Source organism: Scyliorhinus canicula, chromosome 3 (assembly GCF_902713615.1).
Source record: "Scyliorhinus canicula chromosome 3, sScyCan1.1, whole genome shotgun sequence".
Lineage (NCBI taxonomy): Eukaryota > Metazoa > Chordata > Chondrichthyes > Carcharhiniformes > Scyliorhinidae > Scyliorhinus > Scyliorhinus canicula.
In genome coordinates, this window is record NC_052148.1 from 262,497,449 (window position 1) to 262,519,002 (window position 21,554).

Consider the following 21,554-nt stretch of genomic DNA (forward strand, 5'->3'; position numbering starts at 1 on the left):
CCCTTATCATCCATATGTTTATACACTGACCATTTAAATGCCCTTAATGTTGGCGAGTCCACGACTATTGCAGGCAGGGCATTTCACGCCCTTACTACTCTCTGAGTAAAGAACCTAACTCTGACATTTGTCCTATATCTATCTCCCCTCAATTTAAAGCTTTGTCCCCTTCACATTTGGGCTGGCAGGTAGCCTTAATGATATCATTTTATAAGTTACAAACACTGAAATTGAAGAACATATTTTTAAAATAGTGTTGCAACATAAGAGAAAAAGCAAATACTTTTTTAAATTATAAATTTAGAGTACCCAATTCATTTTTTCCAATTAAGGGTTAATTTAGCGTGGCCAATCCACCTAGCCTGCACATCTTTAGGTTGTGGGGGCGAAACCCACACAAACACGGGGAGAACCTCGGAACTGTGAGGCTGCAGGGCTAACCCACCGTGCTGCCCTGTGAAAAAGCAAATATTGCTACTTTATCACTCATTAGTAATCAAACCATGTGCTCAGCCTTGCTAGAAAGTGTACATCTTTCACAGCGCCAAGGTCCCAGATTCGATCCCGGCTCTGGGTCACTGTCCGTGTGGAGTTTACACATTCTCCCCGTGTTTGAGTGGGTCTCACCCCCACAACCCATAGATATGTCCAAAGATGTGCGGGTTAGGTGGATTGGCCATGCTAAATTGCCCGTAGTGTCCTAAAAAAAAGTGAGGTTAATGGGGGGCGTTGTTGGGTTACGGGTATAGGGTGGATACGTGGGTTTGAGTAGGGTGATCATGGCTCGGCACAACATTGAGGGCCGAAGGGCCTGTTCTGTGCTGTACTGTTCTATGTTCTATGCAGGGTAGGTGGATTGGCCACGCTATATGTGCCCCTTAATTGGGAAAAAAAGAATTGGGTATTCTATATTTATTTTTAAAAAGAAAATGCACACCTGGACATCAATTGGAGACAGGAAACTGTTCAGTGGTGATGTCCCAAATGGTTAAATAACCGGTGATAAATTATCAAGGTTCCAAATGAAAAGTTACCACTCTGACAAATTATTTGGGTGGTGATGCTGTGGGTAGTGGATGGAAGATGGGTCACCTTCCAGTGCTTGGGAAATCAAACCGCAGCATGTGTTACTGGTTCCAGTAAAGGGGCTGGAACTGGGCCAAGGGGAGAAGAATGTAGGCACTGTCATGATGTGCAAACATGCAGCTAATGAACACATAGAATAGGACACGACCAATGAGCAGTCAGGACACTCAGGGGTGGTACCTCACTATAAAAGGGATGAGGCACTCACACCCCGCCTCTTTCCACAGACCAACATCTACAGATTGAGACAGGGCGTATCCTCAGCATCACACCCCAGCACGTGGCTTAGAGCAAGGCTGGTTCAGTTAGACTGAGTTACTACATGTAGATTAGCAGAGAGTCAAACTCATAGAAACCGTGCTAATAGTTCAATAAAACACATTGAACTCACTTGAAAGTCTGGAGCACCTTTTACTCAAAACTGCATCAAGTGGCAGCTTGTGTTATTCCAAATTACATGACACAATAGGCACCCTGAAGCAGGAGTGTGGCCTTGTCGCTGTTACATGGCACTGGCTTCAATTTTAATTAAGCTCACACTTTTCACTTACCCCAATCTCAAACGGTCCTGTGAAATAATCCAGATTAGCCTGGACGAACCAGATGTTGTTTAATCTAAGGTCATCACACCTGTCCTTGGCACGGACTAAGGATTCTTCTTTGTTCTCCACTAAAATCACCTAGAACACAGCACAACATGGACTCAGTAAGAAGCTTATCTCAAGTATCAGTCTTTCAGCACAAAGTGCCACAACATCATCCTCAATTTTTTTTCAATATTATTTATATGAATGTACAAGTTGTGTGGATGATTGGCTTTGAAAAGGGGGGGGGGGACAAAAAAACCCCCAAAGCCATCATTTATCAAGTGCTAACGTTTGGCCTGTACAAAAGGGTCAATTAACACCGATAGCAGTGGGACAGCCTGGGTATAATCTGTGCGGGTAATGTGGGTGGGGTTGGAAGTGACTGAGAGATAGAGAAAGGGAGAGATTGAATCTTGGTCATTAGCAGTGAGAACCATGTGGAAGAGATTCAGGGTAAATTAATAGCTGGGCTAATATAGAACTGGCTTTGCTTTGAAAGAGGACGTTCAGATGCATACAAACTTGGTGTTGGAGACTGGAAACGTTTTGAGCAATAGTTGGAAAAACTGATGCTGGCAGGGAAAGCAGGTGGTTGGCTTGTATTGCATTTATACCCTGCTGTGCTATATTCACTGAGTGTTACCTTCTGATGGTGCAAAGGAAATTGTGATTTGTAACCACTGCTAAATAAATAAAACCTTTCGCTACAAATTCTAGAAAAAGCACCCCCAAAACCTAGAAACCAGAATTTCCTAGGGTGCATACCGCCAGAGCCCCTACATCACCTCCAGGAATAAATCCTGTACCTCTATTTCCAGGTTTGAAAATGTCAAAGTCCATCGCTACAATTGCACCTCTGCGTAATTTGGTTGTCCTCCCCTGCACCATGTAGATGGTTAAATATTGAGTTGAGCTGCAACCCAATAAGTCTGTGTCCTGCTGCACTCCCAGTGTGACTATTTCTTTTCATTGGGTTTCAATCTTCACAAAAATCGAATTATTGCAAAATGTGATCCAGAAACATAGGCCGGAATTTTTTGGATGGCGAGGTCTCGACTCCTGCCATCCAGAGAGTCGGTGGATAACGCATCCCTGCCGTCTCCGACAGGCCCACTGCCATTTTACGCTCCAATGAGCTTTAGTTTGCTGCAGGCAGCACCTCCTTCCTCACTCGGGAAGAAGTCTTGCTTTGGGGAACCGTCAGCCAATCTGACTGGCTGACAGTTCTCCAGCTCACCCTGGCACAGCGCTGCAGTGGCCGGAATGGGCCTGGGACTGAGTGTTGGGACGTGGGAGGCCAGGTAAATGGTTGGGGACCCGGAGAGGTGAGGGTAAGGGACTCCTCGAGATGGTTTCCGGCGTGGGCAGGGGGGGGGGGGAAGAGAGGGAAGGAGGTGGTGTCTGGTCCTTGAGGGGAGAGTGTCCTCACACAGATGGGGACTTTTAAAAAATATATTTTAATTAAGGCATTTATAAATAAACATCAAATAAAACCACAGCTGAGATAAAAAAGATAGCCAACAAATAACAAACAGGAGAACACAGCATAACTTAATAAATAGCCAACAACCGCAACCCGCCCTCTCTACCATACCCCCCACCCTCTCTGTCTCCACTTTTTCGAGTTAACCCTCACCTCCCCCGGCTGACTTAACTGTCCTGGAAGAAGTCATTGAACGATTTCTATCTCCGGGCAAACCCTTCCAATGACCCCCTTAAGGCAAATTTAAATTTCTCCAGCCTAAGGAAATCCGCGAGGTTGCTCACCCACACCCCCCCCCCCGGTTTCAGAGGCTCCGAGTCCCTCTACCCCAACAGGATCTGTCTCCGGGCTACCAGAGAGGCAAAGACCAGAACTTCGGACTCTCACCTCCCGGGCTCCCGGGTCTTCCGACATTCCAAACACTGCCAATTCGGGACTCGGGACCACCTTCACCCTCAGTACCTCAGACATCACGTCAGCGATTCCCCGCCAAAATCCCTGCAACTTCGGGCAGGCCAAAAACATGTGGACATGATTCCCGGGTCTCCCACACACCACCCACACCCACCCTCCACCCCCTCAAAGAACCGACTGATTCCACCCACCGTCCAATGCACCCTATCGGTTACCTTAAATTGAATGAGACTCAACCTGGCGCACGAGGAGGATCCATTCACCCTTCTCAAAGCTTCCTCCCACAGCCCAGCCTCTAGCACACACCCCAGCTCCTCCTCCCACTTTCGCTTAACTACTCCTATCGGGGCGCCCTCCCAATCCATCAATTCCTTATATACCTCTGACACCCTGCTCTCTCCAATCTCTGTTCTCGACAGCACCTTGTCCTGCAACCCTGGGGGAGGCAGATCAGGAAAGGACGACACATGCTTTCTCATGTTGTTCTGCACCTGTAAGTATCTGAACCCGTTTCCACTGGGCAACTCCTCCACCAGTCCTTCCAAACTCAGGATGCTGCCTCCCACAAACAAATCTCCAAACCGCTCAATCCCTGCCCGCCGCCAACCCTGAAACCTCCCGTCCAGTTCCCCCGGAGCGAACCTGTGACTCCCACAGATCGGGGCCCAAACCGATGCCCCCTGAAGCCTCAGATGCTGTTGTCACTGTCCCCCACACCCTCAGGGCCACCACTACTACTGGACTTGTGGAGTACCTGGCTGGCGAGAACAGCAGAGGTGCCATCAACAACGCTCCCAAACTAGTACCCTTACACGAGGCTGCCTCCATCCGCTCCCATACCGACCCCTCCCCCACTACCCACTTCCTTACCATGGCTATATTTGCTGCCCAATAATAATTCAATAAATTTGGCAAGGCCAACCTGAACCCCCCCCCCCCCCCCCCCCCACTCCAGCAGCGCCTTCTTTACCCGAGGGGCCTTCCCCGACCTCACAAATCCCAATGTCGACGTGTTAACCTTCTTGAAAAAGACCTGGGGGGATAAAAATCGGGAAGTTCTGGAATGCAAAAAAAAACCTCAAGCGCACAATCCTCTTTACGGACTGCACCCGCCCTGCCAATAACAACGGAAGCACATCCCACCGTTTAAATTCGCCCTTCATTTGCTCCACCATGACAGAAGGGGACTTCCGATCCAGGTGTCTCCCTCCCCACCTAAGATCGAGTGTCATCAATTTTTTCTATTTCCCCCCTAATTTATCTGGCGCCCACCAGCCCAAAAATTGAGGCTGGGCAGGAAAATGCCCTTAAGTGCCATCAGGTGGCTTCCCGTCCAAGGCTATGACTGCCCAACCGTTAAGTCACGTCCAGGTCTTGGTGGGTGGAATACTGGGGGGAATTCCTGTCCATGGAATTTTACGCTCTCGCCCACCTCAAAACCCACCAGGAGACGCCAGTAAAATTCAGGCCTCAAAAACAAAAAACCTGAAATGCAATTAAATTGGAAGGAATTTAACCTATTCGGACTCGTACATGTGGTGGCCTTGGTCAGGTCATGGACATTTATTCAGGGTAGCTGTTTTAGTTGCACATTTTTTCATTTGATTTGGCACGTTTTGGGAATTTTCTCAAGTCTTTTGTAAGCCATTCGTCAGCATTTCTGAGTCTGGTAGGTTGTTGGCCAGCATGCAGGCAACAGTGAACTTTGATGTCTTTCAAGACTGGGCTGTGCGGTCAGCTGCAGAGGGATCAGTCAGCAAATCCCCTCCTGATTAATCTGGATACCACGGCAGAGGAGAAAGGCGATTGTCAATCAGAAGATGTTTATCCGCGTCTTCACTGAATCAAAGAGACCAGCATACAAACTTGGCGTAAAGCCCAGTGAATGAAACAACAGATCAGACGACCAACAGCAGTCTAAAAAATGTTGGCACAACTTCACAATGCAGTTTTTGCTGATTTCTGTAACTCATACTGTATGTGTTTGGGTTGATTATTGCCACATGCATTGCTTACAACTTATCATGGACCTTTCATCTGGAGTTCCAGTTTTCATACTGGAGAATGCATATTGGAGGAAGCAGAGGGACTGCGACAGTTCCAAAATATCGTACCTGACATAGCGGCAAGGTGTGAGCCAGGACAATTCCAACGTGCCCCTGTGAACACAGGACAGACAACAGAGTCAGTCAGCGCACCGCAACATATCTCAAGATCAGACCCGCAAACGTTTGTGAAGGCGGATTCCTTCGTTTATCTGTCTTTATCGGTTAAATTCTTGCCACCTTGTGCTTTGCAAAGTACAGAATGAAACTGAGCCACTCGGTATTTCAAACGTCCAATCTCAGCAGGTACAACGTCTAAATAAAAAGCAAGCTTGGGATGATTTTGTTTTGAGAATTCCTGTTGGATCATTAACTGCAAAGTTTGGGAGCACCGGCCTCCGCGTTGCTGGAGGGGGTGCTGTCAGCGGGAGAGGGGCTGGAGAGGGGGGCTGTCTCGGCGATTTATGGGAGGATTTTGGAGGAGGATGAGGTGTCCATGGAGGGGGTTAATGCTAAATGGGAGGATGAGCTAGGGGTGGCTCTGGAGGAGGGGTTGTGGTGTGAGCTGCTGCAGAGGGTGAATGACTCAGCTTTGTGTGTGAGGCTGGGGCTGATGCAGCTGAAGGTGGTTACAGGGCGCACCTGACAACGTCAAGGATGAGCCGACTGTTTGAGGGGGTGGAGGGTGTCTGTGAACGATGTGGGAGGAGCCTCACAAACCATGTACATATGTTTGGATCCTGGCCGAAGGTTTTGGAGGGCAGTGTTCAGCACCATCTCAGGAGCTTTGCATGTTGATATGAAGCCCGGTCTCCTAGAAGCCATATTCGGGGTGTTGGACTGGCCTGAGCTGCAGGCGGGTGGGGGGGGGGGGGGGGGGGGGCGATGGCTTAGCCTTCGCCTCGCTGATCGCTCGTAGTTGGGGTGGAGGTCAGCTTCTGCACCCTGTGCCTCAGCATGTCGGGGGGACCTGCTAGAGTTTTTAGCCCTGGAGAAGGTGAAATCTGCTCTTAAGGGGGGGCAGTGATGGTTTCTACAATTGTTCGGGTTTGTTCATGTTACATTTTGGAGAGTTGGTTATCATTGACGATTAAGGGAGGGGCGGGAAGGGAGGGAAGGAGGGTGAGGTACAGATGGGTCCAATGTGTTTGGTGTTTTTTTTCCCTGTTGTAAATTGGAAAAATGTTGAAAAATTGGAATAAAAATACTTTCAAAAAAATGACATATTTTGGGTTCAAAATGTCTTCTTGTTAAAAATAATGGACAACATCTTATTTTTTCCACAATTATTGAGCTGCAAATAAAATTACGTTCTCAGAAATCACACCTACGCAGCCATGTATTCCCACAGCTTCACTATCTGTATGGATTATAAAATAATCCTTTATGTAGGAATATTGTAACAAGGGCAGGCCAGTTTGTCTCGATCCTATTCCTCTGTTCAATCAGATCATGGTTGATCTATTTACCCCCTTTTGCTCCATATCCCTTGAAATCCTGGCTAAAACTTTAATGAAAGAAAAATCTTAGGTACTAAGTTACAGCCCTTGAAAATAATTCTGCAGCTCGGTAGCACAGTGGACAGCACTGTTGCTTCACAGCGCCTGGGGCCCAAGTTCGATTTCCAGCTTGGATCATGGTCTGTGCGGAGTCTGCACGTTCTCCCCGTGTCTGCGTGGGTTTCCCTCCGGGTGCTCCGGTTTCCTCCCACAAGTCCCGAAATACGTGCTTGGTTAGGTGAATTGGACATTCTGAATTCTCCCTCTGTGTACCCGAACAGGCGCCGGAATGTGGCGACTGGGGGCTTTTCACAGTAACTTCATTGCAGTGTTAATGTGAGTCTACGTGTGACACTAATAAAGTTTATTGTGATTACTTTTTAAATCAGCTGCAAAAATCAGTAAAGAATTATCAATATTGATTTTTTAAGGATTTATTTGAGCTTGTTTTTTTTGAAGTTTGATGTTTGGAATGAAAGTGATGAGGTTACCTCTTTGCACTAAAATAAGAAACTTCAATGTAACCTTAACTGAATACTATACAGTAACTATAACATTGAAGCAAACAGAAAGTCGCCATCAACATAATAGCAAGAGAAATAAATTGCATTTATATAGCACTTTTCAGAACCTCAGGGCCTCCCTTGACAGCCATTAACGTACTTTTGACATTGAATCACAGAATTCCTACAGTGCAGAAGAAGGCCATTCAGCCCATCGAGTCTGCACCGGCCCTTCGACCAGGGAGAACGTGCAGACTCCGCGCAGACCGTGACCCAAGCCGGTAATCGAACCCGGGACCCTGGAGATGTGAAGCAACATTGCTAACCACTGTGCTACCCCGCTGCCTGGCTTAGCCAGGAACCACCCTGCTCTTCTTCAAAACGGTGGCACTGGATCTTTAGTGTCCACCTGAGAGGACAGACAGGGCTCAGGTTAGATGGTATCCCTGACATCCACCAGTACTGTCCTGGAGTGTCAAACTAGAGTTTGTGCTTAAATTCTGGAAATGGACCTGCGCCAAACCAATGGCCTTCCGACTCCGATAGCCGTGGGAACAGAATTCCTCCCACCTTGTACTCAGTGCCAAGGCAAGGCTAGTAAAGCTGTAGCTTTAAAAATTACATACCCCTCCGCTGCAGAAATCGACAATAGTATCACCAGGCTTGGCCAGTTTAGTCACGATGGAGATGATGTTATCCAACTGTTGCTGCTTCCTTAGGGCACGCTCAGATGAGAGCTTTCCTGGAAGGACAATTCAATGTAGAACTAATCGCATTTCAGCCAAAGATCAGACAGATTTTCATTTAACATGTGTGTTACATTTCTAGCTCTCTCCAGTCACTGTTGCACCGAACAGCAACGGAATGATAAAGGTGAGCTGCCTGGTCTTTTAAACTTCCAATCTCAGCAGGTAATGTACCTAAAGAAGGTCAAGTGTATAATGGGTACTTCAAAAAATTCTCAGATATAAAACTAGGATATTTAACTGCAACTTTGGACCAAATGGTGTCCTTTAAAGAGACGTGGAGGTATTTTCACCACTATTAATGGCGCACAATTAAAAACATTCTTAGCAATCACATCTGACAGACATGTATTCCCACAATACCATCAGCAAGGCATTATTAGTAAACTAGAATGTTTCAGAGGATGACGTCTTGACAGTGGTGCGGAATGTTGGGGTGGAAGCAAATTAGGTGGATATTCAGCAGCTGTTTTAAGGCCTTTTGAGGAATTAGTTTTATCGAGGAACATAGGAACAGGGATAAGCAACTCAGCCTGTCAAGCTATCCACCATTTTATTAGATCAAGGCGCACCTGCACCTCAACTATATTTATCAAGCTTTTCTCCAGGAGCATTTGAAACGTCATAACACTCTAAATTATCGGCCAAGTGCTGGAAAGTGGGATTAGTGTAAATTTAGTGTAATGTTGTCAGTCTCGATGGGCCAAAGGGCCTCTTCCGTACTGTACGACTCTAAGGCTCTATCATTTGATACCCACTTACATACCCACTTCCCGTACCAGCCTCCCCGGACAGGCGCCGGAATGTGGCGACTAGGGGCTTTTCACAGTAACTTCATTGAAGCCTACTCGTGACAATATGCGATTTTCATTTCATAACAAATATCTACTGATCTTGACTGCTCAAATGCAAATCCTCAGGATATTAACGAGAGTGGTACAATATTATTGTACAATTAATTCATTCTTAATAGGAGAATACATAACAATAGCATTGCAAGGCAACGGCTGCCCTGATCTAATTACTGTTCACTGTGTATCATGCAACTTGCCAATAGACCAAAGACTGCCACTTTCAGATCTAAAAACCACCTCAAATTACCCTGGAAAGGCAAAGTATCTCAAATATCTGAACAGCAGGTTCAACAAGATGTTTCACGTTGCTACTATCTAGTGGCGATGCGATTGGTATTTTCCACTAATAGAATGCTGCCGTCAATCCAAAAAGGCACCTGCCTACCACACAATTCAGCAATTTCAATGCCGGCACGGTGCTTGGCATGTAAGCTGGACATTCCAACGACTGGCCGATCAAATCAAACATAATCCTCCACCAGTTGTTTGCAATATTGTTAGGTCCAATTCCATGATTGGGCAGCATTTGCTGAATAATCCTGAGTATTCTAACTGCTACACTAAAAAACAATTTAAGATAAACAGTTGAGCTAATAATGCCACTCATTCACTCTTCTTAGAAGCAACATATATTCATATGCAGGAACCTGGGGCGGGATTCTCCCCTACCCGGTGGGGCGGGGAATCCCGGCGAAGCGGAGTGGTGCCAACCACTTCGGTGTCGGGCCTCCCCAAAGGTGCGGAATTCTCCACACCTTTAGGGGCCAAGCCCTCACATTGAGGGGCTAGGCCCGCGCCGGAGAGGTTGCCGCCACGCCGACTGGTGCCAAAATCGGCGCCAACGGACTATGACGCTCGCCCCCCGGCGTCGGGGCTGGCCGAAAGGCCTTCGCCGGTTTGCACATGCGCCGGTGCATCAGCTGGTGCTGACGTCACCACCGGTGCATGCACGCTGGGGGATTCTCTTCCGCCTCCGCCATGGTGGAGGCCGTGGTGGCGGCGGATGAAAAAGAGTGCCCCCAGAGCACTGACCCACCCGCCGATCGGTAGGCCCCAATCGCAGGCCTGGCCACTGTGGGGGCACCCTCCGGGGTCCGATCGCCCGCGGCCCCCCCCCCCCCCCCAGGACCCCGGGGGCCCGCCCGCGCCGCCGATCCCACCGCCACCAGAGGTGGTTCAAACCACAGCGATGGGAGAGGCCTCCCAGCGGCTGGACTTCGGCCCATCGCGGGCCGGAGAATCGCCGCGGGGGGGGGGGGGGGGGGGGGGGGGGCTCGTCGATCGGCGGGGCGTGATTCACGTCCCTGCCAATTCCCAGGTGGCGGAGAATTCCGCCACGGTGGGGGACGGGATTTCCGCCGGTCCCGGGCGATTCTCCGACCCTGCGGGGGGCCGGAGAATTTCTCCCCTGTTCTCTGCAAAAAGGAATACGTTCAAGCTTTGTACCTTTTTTTTTATTACCCGGAAGCTTGGGGGGCCGATAGCTCCCTGTTGCTTTCTCCATGGCAACACCTCAGCCAATCAGAGTAAAACCGCCAATCAATCAACACCTCCTTTCCATCTGTGGTATCAACTGCTGTGATAGTCTGTCATTCCTGTCCTGATGAGTGTAAGATGAAAAGCTTTGGCAATATGTCTCTCTTTTCAGCAATAGTCAAGTCCTGCGCGACCAAGTGACTACTTGATAATGAAGATTATTTGGTACCACAGGCAACCAGCAAGGATGACATTCGTTATTCAAGATTTTTTCCCTCCCTGCTGTGTGGCTATTCATGCTGAACACATAGAAGCAGATGTAGGAGCCAAAATGTTTAATCAGTGAACTACCTCCTGAATTCTTCATATCAAACATTACAACATCCAACTTTCAACATTCCACAGATGATATTTTCCTCAAACCAGCAGCAAGCTGATGGTTGTTGTCATCTCCTCGCATCACTCACATATTGATAACTTTCTCCTTATAGTGTTATCCATACCCAACTATCTATTAGGTAATTTTTAAACAATCCTACTTTAGGTTGGAGTTTTTTCTACACATCAACTACGTCTTGCAAGAATTCTTCTGCTGGGAAGTCTCACCCGAAGCTCATTAATTTTGTCCAACAGTTCGATGATTACAATCAGAATTCAGTAATTTGCTTCAACTATTACACTGTCTTACAGATGGATTGGGTTGGGGGTGCGGGTTATAAAATTCAGCTTTGGAAGGAGTGAAAAACAGGCAATGATGGACAGATCGATTGGCTCCATTTCCCTGGACCGCACTGCACGATCGTCGGGAGCCGAAGCTCCATTTCACCCCCACAGGACGAGGATCAATGAATTTACAGCGCAGAAAGAGGCCATTCGGCCCATCAAGTCTGCACTGGCCCTTTGAAAGAGCACCCTACTGAAGCCCACGCCTCCACCCTATCCCCGTAACCCAGTAACCCCACCTAAGCTTTTGAACATTAAGAGGCAATTTAGCACGGCCAATCCACCTAACCTGCACATGTTTGGACAGTGGGAGGAAACCGGAGCACCCGGAGGAAACCCAGGCAGACACGGGGAGAAAGTGCAAACTCCACACAGACAGTGACCCAAGGCCCGAATTGAACCCGGGTCCTTGGAGCTGTGAGGCAGCAGTGCTAACCACTGTGCCACCGTGCCACCCATAAGGCGGAATATAAAATTTTGATGGGGGTGTAAAATGGGCTCAGCCAAATTCTGCCCATGCTAAACATGTCCGGACTGGTGCAGTGACTACTGAAACAAAAAACTTTCTTGATTAACAGCCAAGCAATTAGTCATTTAGCCGTGGGAATATATCAGCATATAGTGTTGTTTACAAGTTGCATTTTATTGCTTTAACATACTGATATCACTTAAGTATAAACCCTTCTGTAACAACTTGCATTTATAGAGGACCTTTAGTATAGAAAAACATCCCAGGAATATAACAGGAGCGTTAACTAAAATTTACTCATGGGCCACATTAGGAACAGATGATCAAAAGAGGTAAGGAGTGTCATAAAGGAAGAGAGAGGTTGATTGACAGAAATCATTCTTGTTTGTTATCTGCTCACTATTGAGCTTGATAACATTGTCACACGTTTACACATATTTTTTGGGAGATGATACACTGCACTGCCTACCAAGCTCAAACCAAACAGCGAACAGATGCCCGCTCCTGCCACGTAGCACAGTTGTATGTACGTACATGTATTACTAACCAAATAGCTGGGCACAAGTGAGCAATTGCCCCAGTTACATGGAAAGGGATAGCGATGGGCACCAATCGGTCGGCTGAAACCTTTGTCCGTGTATGTGCAGACAGAAGGAAGAATGAAGATGTCAGTGGCACGGCACTGTGCACTACATGACAACACTCACACACACTTTGCTACACAAACCCTGCTTTTGCTACAAGGGGTACTGGACTGGAAAATCAACCTTGACCAACCAGAAATACTGTGGCGTACACTCCGCTCACGCTGAGCGCCAGCATGTCTTCTTCAGTGACACTGAAAAATAATAAACTTTCTGCGATCAAGCAGACCTGAATGTTTCACCGCTCGGTTAAAACGTGAAAAGGAAAGCAAACTTATCAGAGATTTGCCCACGGCACACGGCGCAGGGCATCAATATAACTGGAGCTCCCTGAATCCAGTCACACCTAGCTCCACTCCTGACAGCTGAGGAACAAAACCTATCAATCTAACTGCTCGAGGACAATAAAGACCAGAACCTGTTCCAACTACTAAGAAGTTGATTCAAATTTGTCAAAAACTAAAGGAGTTAATCAGACCCTTCTTGAGTGAGTTCTTGTCCTTTATTATCGATATGAACCACCACACCTCTCATCTATATCAAATCCAGTTTTAGAAATTGGGGGAATTTTGATACTGCAGAGATTATTCATTTACATAGGGCACAATTCTACCAAACAATTTCTAAGTTCATTGGTGGCGGGTTTTTCAGGGAGTTCCCCATCGCTATTCAATGACATTTAGTCACTTTTTTGGGCCCTGGGGAGTTTCTCACCGGTTTAGCCCACACTGGGGAGCTGACCACAGAGATTGGGCCGCCGTTTTGAAAGATTGCCCCGATCTGAGCTTGTGGGTCGCCCACAGCCCCCACCCATTGGCAATGTTATCCCCTACACATATGGGCGTAACTACCCCAGACCACCCAAGTGAGCCCACTACGGGGTCCCTAGGAACCCCTCTCTTCAGGCCCCCTCAAGGCCCCTTACAGCTCCCCCTCCCTTCTAGGACCCCCACCCATCAGCTTACCTGCCCTGCATTTCTCCACCCTTCAAACTCCCCCCCCAACCACCCTCATTTCTTGGGTATGGTCCATCCCTGAACCTTGGCAGTGTCACCTGAACTTGGGCATGCTTGCATTGCCACCCTGGCAGCCAGGCAGTGCTCCTGCTGGCTTGGTAGTGCCATGCAGGCATCTTGGCAGTACCAAGGGTGGCAGTGCTAAGGTGCCATTTGGGCACTGCCAAGATGCCTGCATTCCAGGGGGAGGGCCAGGGGGCCACCTGCACTTACCCTGACCACCCAGGGGGTCTCCAATGGCCCGAGGGGCCCCCAGGTGCCATTCCACCTGGTCCACATTTGTGTGAACCAGCACTGATTGTCGTCCGGCTGCAGCCTTCCTAGGAGGCCGAAAAATCGAGGGTGGCCGATGGATCCATCGTGAGTAGGTCATGAGTAGGTTTACGACCCACCTCCGCGAGCGTCATTCGTTCCCACCCATTTAATAACCTTCATTTTAACAATCTTCATTGTTATCACAAGTAGGCTTACATTAACACTGCAATGAAGTTACTGTGAAAAGACCCTTGTCGCCACACTCCGGCGCCTGTTCGGGTACACAGAGGGAGAATATAGAATGTCCGATTCACCAAACTGCACGTCTTTCGGGACTTGTGAGAGGAAACCGGAGCACCCGGAGGAAATCCACACAGACATGGGGAGAACGTGCAGACTCCGCACAGACAGTGACCCAAGCGGGAATCGAATCCGGGACCCTGGCGCTATGAAGCAACAGTGCTAACTACTGTGCTACTGTGCCGCCCATTTGGGCTGGGTTCGAACTTTGACGTCCTGCGGGACTCCAGAGAATCTCGCGAGGCACGGAGCCTGTAAGGAGGTTTGCTGGAAGCCTCTCCCGGCATTCTCCGGCCACGTTATGCTCCCACGATACGATACAGGCAATTCAGCCCAACAGGTCCATGTTCTACACAGACCTCCTCTCACCTCTGTTCATATAATATGATTATCATAATCTTCTACTGTACTTACTGATGGCGAATTCAAAGACCTTCAACTTTTCTGGTAGTGATTACAAGTGGAGCGGTTGCCACTACATTGGCCATTTTTCACGGGGTTGCAGTGGTTATGGTGTGGAGAATCATTTGATACTTGCAATTTATCAAATATAAGCAACACCGAACGACTACCATGGCCACAAGGCAGAATGGCAGTAATGAACTGATCGATTGGGCGACTAACCATATTGGATTCATTAAGGCATGTGAGAAGGGTGAGAGCTTTACTCTAAGCATTCATCTACACTTATTGCAATGCAGTAACAAAAGTGATCTTATGTGGTTAACAGCCAAGCTCAAGTGTACAACTATAAAAACATTGCCATTTGGCCACAAACAAAGCACAGGGCACTGAACAAATATGACCTGGGTGGCTTCATTGGTCCCTGCTAGCTAGTCACTGAGCAAAATTGTATAGTATACAATTGGAATAGGTACAACATCAGCCCCAAATGTACAAGATGAAAACACACATGAAGTACTGTAGTGCAGCTCTGATCACCATATTATATAAAAATGATACAGAGGCCTGGGAGAGGACTCAAAAATGACTTACAAGGATGATACTGTGAGCAATTGCCTGTGAGCAAGAAAGGATGAATAGGTTGGATACTCTTCTGGATTCTTGAAAAGAGAAGGCCAACGGGTAACCTAACAAAGGCTGTTAAAATTTACAAAAGATTTTAATTGAATACACACACAGAGAACGCGTCTAATTTTACCTCACTCAAAGCCCAGACACTTTAGAGAATCAAAATCAGGCCCATAATATTTATTTTCACGAGCAAACCGCAGGCCATCGATATAAAATAGTCAACAAGAAATCAACGGGGCAATTCAGAAGAGCTTTCTTGACACAGAGAGTTGTGAGAATGGAAGTCGCTGCCAGAGGGAATAGTTGAGGCAGACAGAGTAGATGTAATGAGATAAGCACGAGGGAGCAGGGAGTAGAGGGAGTATGCTGGGAGATGAAGGATAGCAGGCAGCTTAAGTGGACTGATTGGGCAGAATGGCCTGTTTCAATGCAGTATAGTCTATGTGATTCTATTCAGGATAACTGAAGACTCAGAAGTCAAACATTCCTGGAAGGAAATCCACTGACACCAAGGGGATGAAAAACAAATCATGGGCCATTTTTCTCCGGCTGCAAGTGTCAGAAAGCAAGTGACTACATTAGTTTTAGAAGTCACAGTAAACATGCATTATTGATCAGGTGTTTTTCATTGGAAGTTCTTTTGGGCCAGATATATCACAGAGTTTGCATAATCTGATGTGGTCTTTGTCAATACAGAATCTGTAATATTGCTGTGACTTGTACAGGTCAACTCAGGTCACGTCAGCAGCGGTGTGGAAACTCTAGGAACAGTTTCAGACTCTGCTAAGTTTAAAAGATGATTGCATTTCCTTTAAGTTTATAATGTTCAGAGGCCAGTAAGTCTTTGTTGGCCTGCCACCCTTGCACCGCCCCTAAGTGTGCACGCATCCAAAACTCTGCTGCCCATATCCTAATTAGTGCCAAGTACATTCACCGGGCACCCCTGTTCTCGCTAATTCATCCAGACTCCTAGGTCAGGAATGCCTCAGTGTTAAAATTCTCATCCTTGTTTTTAAATCCCTTCGTGGCATCACCCCTCGCTATCTCTGTAACTACCTCCAGCCCTACAATCCCAAAACCTTGCACTCTTCCAATTTTGGTCTCTTTGCACCTCCCTAATTTTCATCGTTTGTCTATTGGTCACCAGCCTTCTGCTTTGAGTTCCCTCCATCAGCCTTTGCACTTCTCCCTTCCTTTGAAATGCTCCTTAAAATCTACCTCTTTTGACCAAAGATTTGGTCACCTGCCCTAACTGCTCCTCATGGGCTCAGTGTCAGATTTTGCTTGAGAAAGGTCCTGAGAAGAATCTTGGCACATAGAGTACAACACTATGCTCATTCACACTGTTCTCAAACTGGTACCCATTGTATTTAACTGCAGCACTTGATTAGCGAAGGAGCATAAGCAATGTGTATTGTATCAGTGTTTTGTAAAGGTGGTTCATTGTGGACCCAGGAGAAATGTTTTGACAGGTAGCAGGTGTAGAGCAGTTCCTTTTCACCTTTAGCCCTTTTTCTCTACCTGAATAAACAGGCGCTGCATACATTTGACACAACAAATGCCGTTAAAGCATTTCAAATCTCAAAAAATGCTTAGCAGCCGAGTTTAAATGGAGACAAAGAATAGAACATCACTCCACTTTTGCAGTGCTAAAGATCAGGCACGATGTGGGTCACTGGCAAAACTTCAGCTCCCCATCAAAAGCCGGACTTGGCCAGTATGACAACGCCTCTCCATTCTCCAACTTCTAATCTTATAGCCTTTCACAGTCTGATGGAAGTAAGATTCTGGCAATCTCTTGCATTGAGCCTGTGTGTACAATAGGGCCAATAGGCACTGCACGCAGCATATTCTCTTCCGAACCTTGACTAGTTCGGTGTGCTTACGTTACAACGGTGGCGTTAGTGTGACGTGGTTTTGCTGTCCACCTATGCTGCAATTATAGTACGGTGCAGGCTAAACATGGAATCAGAGCCTGAACTGGCACTGCACTCACCAAATTTGCAATCTCCAGGTTCAGTGTCAGTGTGCAGCCAAAATAATTTTGCACAGGCCCCCAAGCGTGGAGGCCTGGGTCAACGACATGGTAGGGTTTCTCAAGCTAGAGAAGGTGAAATTTGCCCTAAGGGGATCAGTGCAGGGGTTTTTCAGGAGGTGGCAGCCATTCCTGGACTTCCTGGCAGAACGATAGAAACAGGCCAGCAGCAGCAGCAACCCGGGGGGGGGGGGGGGGGGGGGGGGGGGGATGTTTTGTTGTTTTGTACTAAAGGGACGGGCATAGTTGTTCTGTGCCAATGTCGGGCATTAATTCATTTCCTCTTCTGTGTATACGCGGCGGGGGGGGGTCTGTCCTATCTATTGAAGGGACGGGCAGATGTTTTGGGGGAATGATGGTTGTTAGTTTATCTCTTCCGCTGAGTATGCGCGGGGGGGGGGGGGGGACTGTTCTTTCTGTTCTTTGTAAACTGTTATTTCTGTTCTTTGGAAACTGTTATTTCTGTTCTTTGTTAAAAAAAAATTCTGTCTTTTTGTTGTTGATATTATGCAAAAATTTGAATAAAAATTATTTTTTTTTAAATAAATAAATATGCACCAACTTTAATGGGCAGAACAAATCTGGATGATCTGGATATTCTTACCCTTGCTGCGTTTTTTCATCATCATCCCTTCAGTTTTCTTTTGTGTTGCCTTTCATTTCTCCCTGTCCATTTGTTCCATTTTTAAAAAAAACTTATCTTCTTAACGTTGGTAGGTTATTTTCCTCTGGTGCAGAGGCCCCAGATCAGAATTGTGGATTTACAAAAAATATGAGATGAGAAGAAAAACCAACCAGACTGATAGCTGGTACGATCCCCAGGGGGAGGAAACAACAAAATTTAACAAATGACCCAAAATTAAGAAACTACCTTTTGATAATGTTTACTTTAATATGAATCAGAATTCAGGCAAATTACAGCTGGTACAAACTATAAATTACACTTGGAATACCAGATGCAACAAAGACTGACTCCCAAAATTATAAGCCTCCGGGAGTGGGGGTGGCCACAGGCAGTAGAATAGAATGGAATTTACAGTGCAGAAGGAGGCCATTTGGCCCATCGAGTCTGCACCGGCCCTTGGAAAGAGCACCCTACCCAAGCCCACACATCCACCCTATCCCTGCAACCCAGAGATTATTCAAGAAAATTCCAATTGATCACTTTACAATTGATGCAAACTCTTAACAGTCCTTTACAAGCATTCTGGAAAACAAATACAGACATTTCAAAGAAATGACACATTTTCCTACTCCATTGCTACTGCGTCAAAGGTCGTCATAGTGTGTAGTCTAACTTTGGTTTCTCCTCAGACAGTGTTTTATTTTTAACCTCCCGAATGCTTCTCCCCTTCTGTACCTGTCGCTCCTGTTTTCTCTGCCTCAACTGATCAACTTGATTTCTGTGTTGGCACCTTCCAGATTCATGTTGTAAAGCTCTTCCCACCTTGTGAGTTTTCCGTCTCCCTCACTCAGTAACCCACTCCCTGTCAGACTGATCAACAAACCATTGCCACCAGAGTAATGCAGGAAGTCTCCAGTCAAGTCAGAGATCATCACACATGAATGAAAAATGAAAATCGCTGATTGTCATGAGTAGGCTTCAATGAAGTTACTGGGAAAAGCCCCTAGTCGCCACATTCCGGCGCCTGTCCGGGGAGGCTGGTACGGGAATTGAACCGTGCTGCTGGCCTGCTTTAAAAGCCAGCGATTTAGCCCAGTGAGCTAAACCAGCCCCACATGTGCTGCCTGTCACCGTACTAAGCTCAGCTGGCCAGCTTGTCACTCCCTTCACATGAAGCCACTAGCTTCCACTGAGTTCAATTCCGTCCATTCAGGAATGCACTGGAGAGGGCTGCTGGTCAATAGGCCTCCAGCAAGTTACTGCATTGTTTGAAAGGAAGTGGGACCTGCTGCATACAAGAAACACCCTGACACAGCTCAGCAATTCTTTCACTTGTCCCGAAGAGTGAGTCGCTATTCCAAACAATTCTTTCAAATGACTACGTAATTGGCACTCAGAAAGCTATCAGTCCATCTTTAGTCGCACAGAGCCGACTGTGCAATCAAACCTGTCAGGCAGATGTTGGAGGATTTGAAAAGGTGTAGAATGATAAAAATATGGTGCTGTAGACAGCATGATTTATTCAGATTTCCAGCAGGATACAAAAAGGCAACGCTGTTATATTCATCATCATGGATAACAACAACATGTTGGTTAATTGCCATTATATTCAGTAAGGAAATAGCTGCTATTGTCAGTGTCTTATATTTCTGGCTTGCCACAGTTCATTGATCCTGGCCTACAGAGGCTTTCATATATAGATTACAGGGATTGGGACTTTTACACCCAGATTACACAGGGATTTGGGTTTTAACATGTTGGTAACACGGGACTGGGTTCCTACATTTTAGGAATGCCAACCTTCCTTCTTGACCTGGTGTCTCCAGGTATCGTAGGTCTGTCTCGTAGGTTAACCTCCAGGGCGCTGCTGCGAGTAATCCAGGTGGAAAAGAGTAGCAGCATCAGAAATAAATTGTGTTCTTCTTTCATTTTCTTTGCAGACTTTCACTTGGAATCATCCAAATGGGGTACCAGTCGGCAATCCGAAGTGGCACGGGAACGCAGTGTGCTTGAGGTATGATATGGAGGGAGTGCAGCGAAGGTTTGCCAAGCTGATTCCTGGGATGGTGGGACTATCATATGAGGAACATAGAACATAGAACAGTACAGCACAGAACAGGCCCTTCAGCCCTCGATGTTGTGCCGAGCAATGATCACCCTACTTAAACCCACGTAACCCGTATCCCAACAATCCCCCCATTAACCTTACACTACGGGCAATTTAGCATGGCCAATCCACCTAACCTGCACATCTTTGGACTGTGGGAGGAAACCGGAGCACCCGGAGGAAACCCACGCACACACGGGGAGGACGTGCAGACTCCACACAGACAGTGACCCAGCCGGGAATCGAACCTGGGACCCTGGAGCTGTGAAGCATTGATGCTAACCACCATGCTACCGTGAGGCCCCCAAAGGAGAGACTAAATCGTATAGGATTATAAAAATATGTGCAGGTTAGGTGAATTGGCCATGCTAAATTGCCCCTTAATTGGACAAAAAAAAGAACTGGATGCTCTAAATTTATTTTTTAAAAGGATTATATTCATTGGAGTTTCGAAGAGTGAGAGGGGATCTCACAGGAACTTACAAAATTCCAACAGGATTGGACAGGGCAGATTCAGAAAGAATGTTCCCGATGATTGGGGAGTCTAGAATTAGGGGTCATAGGTTGAGGATAAGGGGTAAACCTCTTAGGACTGAGGTGAGGAGAAATGTCTTCACCCAGAGAGTGGTGTATCGGTGGCATTCACTCTCGCAGAAAATAGTTGAAGGCAAAACATTGTGTAATTTCAAAAAGGCATTAGATATAGCTCTTGTGGCTAAAGGGATCAAGGGATATGGGGGGGGGCTCAGAGTATTGAACTTGATGATCAACTGCTATCGTAATGAATGGCGGAGCAGGTTCAAAGAGCCGAATGGCCTCCTCCTGCTTCTATTTTTTACGTTTCTATGATATTTCAAATAACAACTGGCAGATGGGTCCATTTTAGGCAGGAGTCCATGTGATGAAACTTGGAAGAATGTGTCCAGAGTTGACAAACTTACAGGGCATTTACACACAGGCCACGTGAGAACTGGAACATCTACGCCCAAGGACGGAGGTTTTACAGGCAAGTCACAATGACGAACTGATAAAGAAACAGGGAAATAGCTACAAAAGGCTCATTAGCATATATAGAGAGAAAAGCTGGTGTGACATTTAAGGAAAAGAAAATGATCAGAACTGTACTGATGAAGGATGAGCACTTAAAACTTTAAACTAGCTTTTGTCTTTTCAGATGCTCTCAGGTGTGCTGTGTGTTTGCTACGTTTTACGTCCAGTTTCAGCTTTGAGCATTGGCAGTGGTTTCTCTTAGTTTAATCTGACTAGAGGTGACAGAAATAATCGGTGCATTCAACGTGCACTTTCTAGCTCTGCTGAAAATACTGTCTCCATGCACTAGTTTTTGAAGCCCTTCCAGCAATCACTACTGAAATGGATACTGTCTCATGTGGAGAGATCCCCGGAGGCAAATTCAAAAGGAACACTGAATTTCCCAGTGACACTGTACACTTGTCAGGAGGAGCCAGGATCTTTGCTGAGCAGAGTCAGTGTGGGTCGTGTCATAACATATACACAGGTATATGATGGTGTCAACCCATAGTTAAAGTATGTATGATAGTTAAGAGTTCAATAAAATCGAGTTGCATTTCTTCAAGTGTTGGAAGCCTGTCTCTCTCACTGCTGCAGTAAACACAGTCCTTGCAGACCCAGCT

General features: G+C 46.8%; 1 protein-coding gene across 4 annotated transcripts in view; it reads right to left on the bottom strand.

Annotated features, from left to right (window-relative positions):
- Positions 1-21,554, bottom strand: part of gstcd (glutathione S-transferase, C-terminal domain containing) — a 219,717-nt gene that overhangs the window by 35,485 nt on the left and 162,678 nt on the right. For all 4 annotated transcript variants that reach the window (XM_038792710.1, XM_038792709.1, XM_038792711.1 and 1 more), the window contains exons 6-8: positions 8,244-8,359; positions 5,685-5,729; positions 1,638-1,766 (exon numbers count right to left, since the gene is read on the bottom strand). In XM_038792710.1, coding sequence (XP_038648638.1) covers positions 1,638-1,766; positions 5,685-5,729; positions 8,244-8,359 — 290 coding nt within the window. The remainder of the gene's footprint in view (positions 1-1,637; positions 1,767-5,684; positions 5,730-8,243; positions 8,360-21,554) is intronic.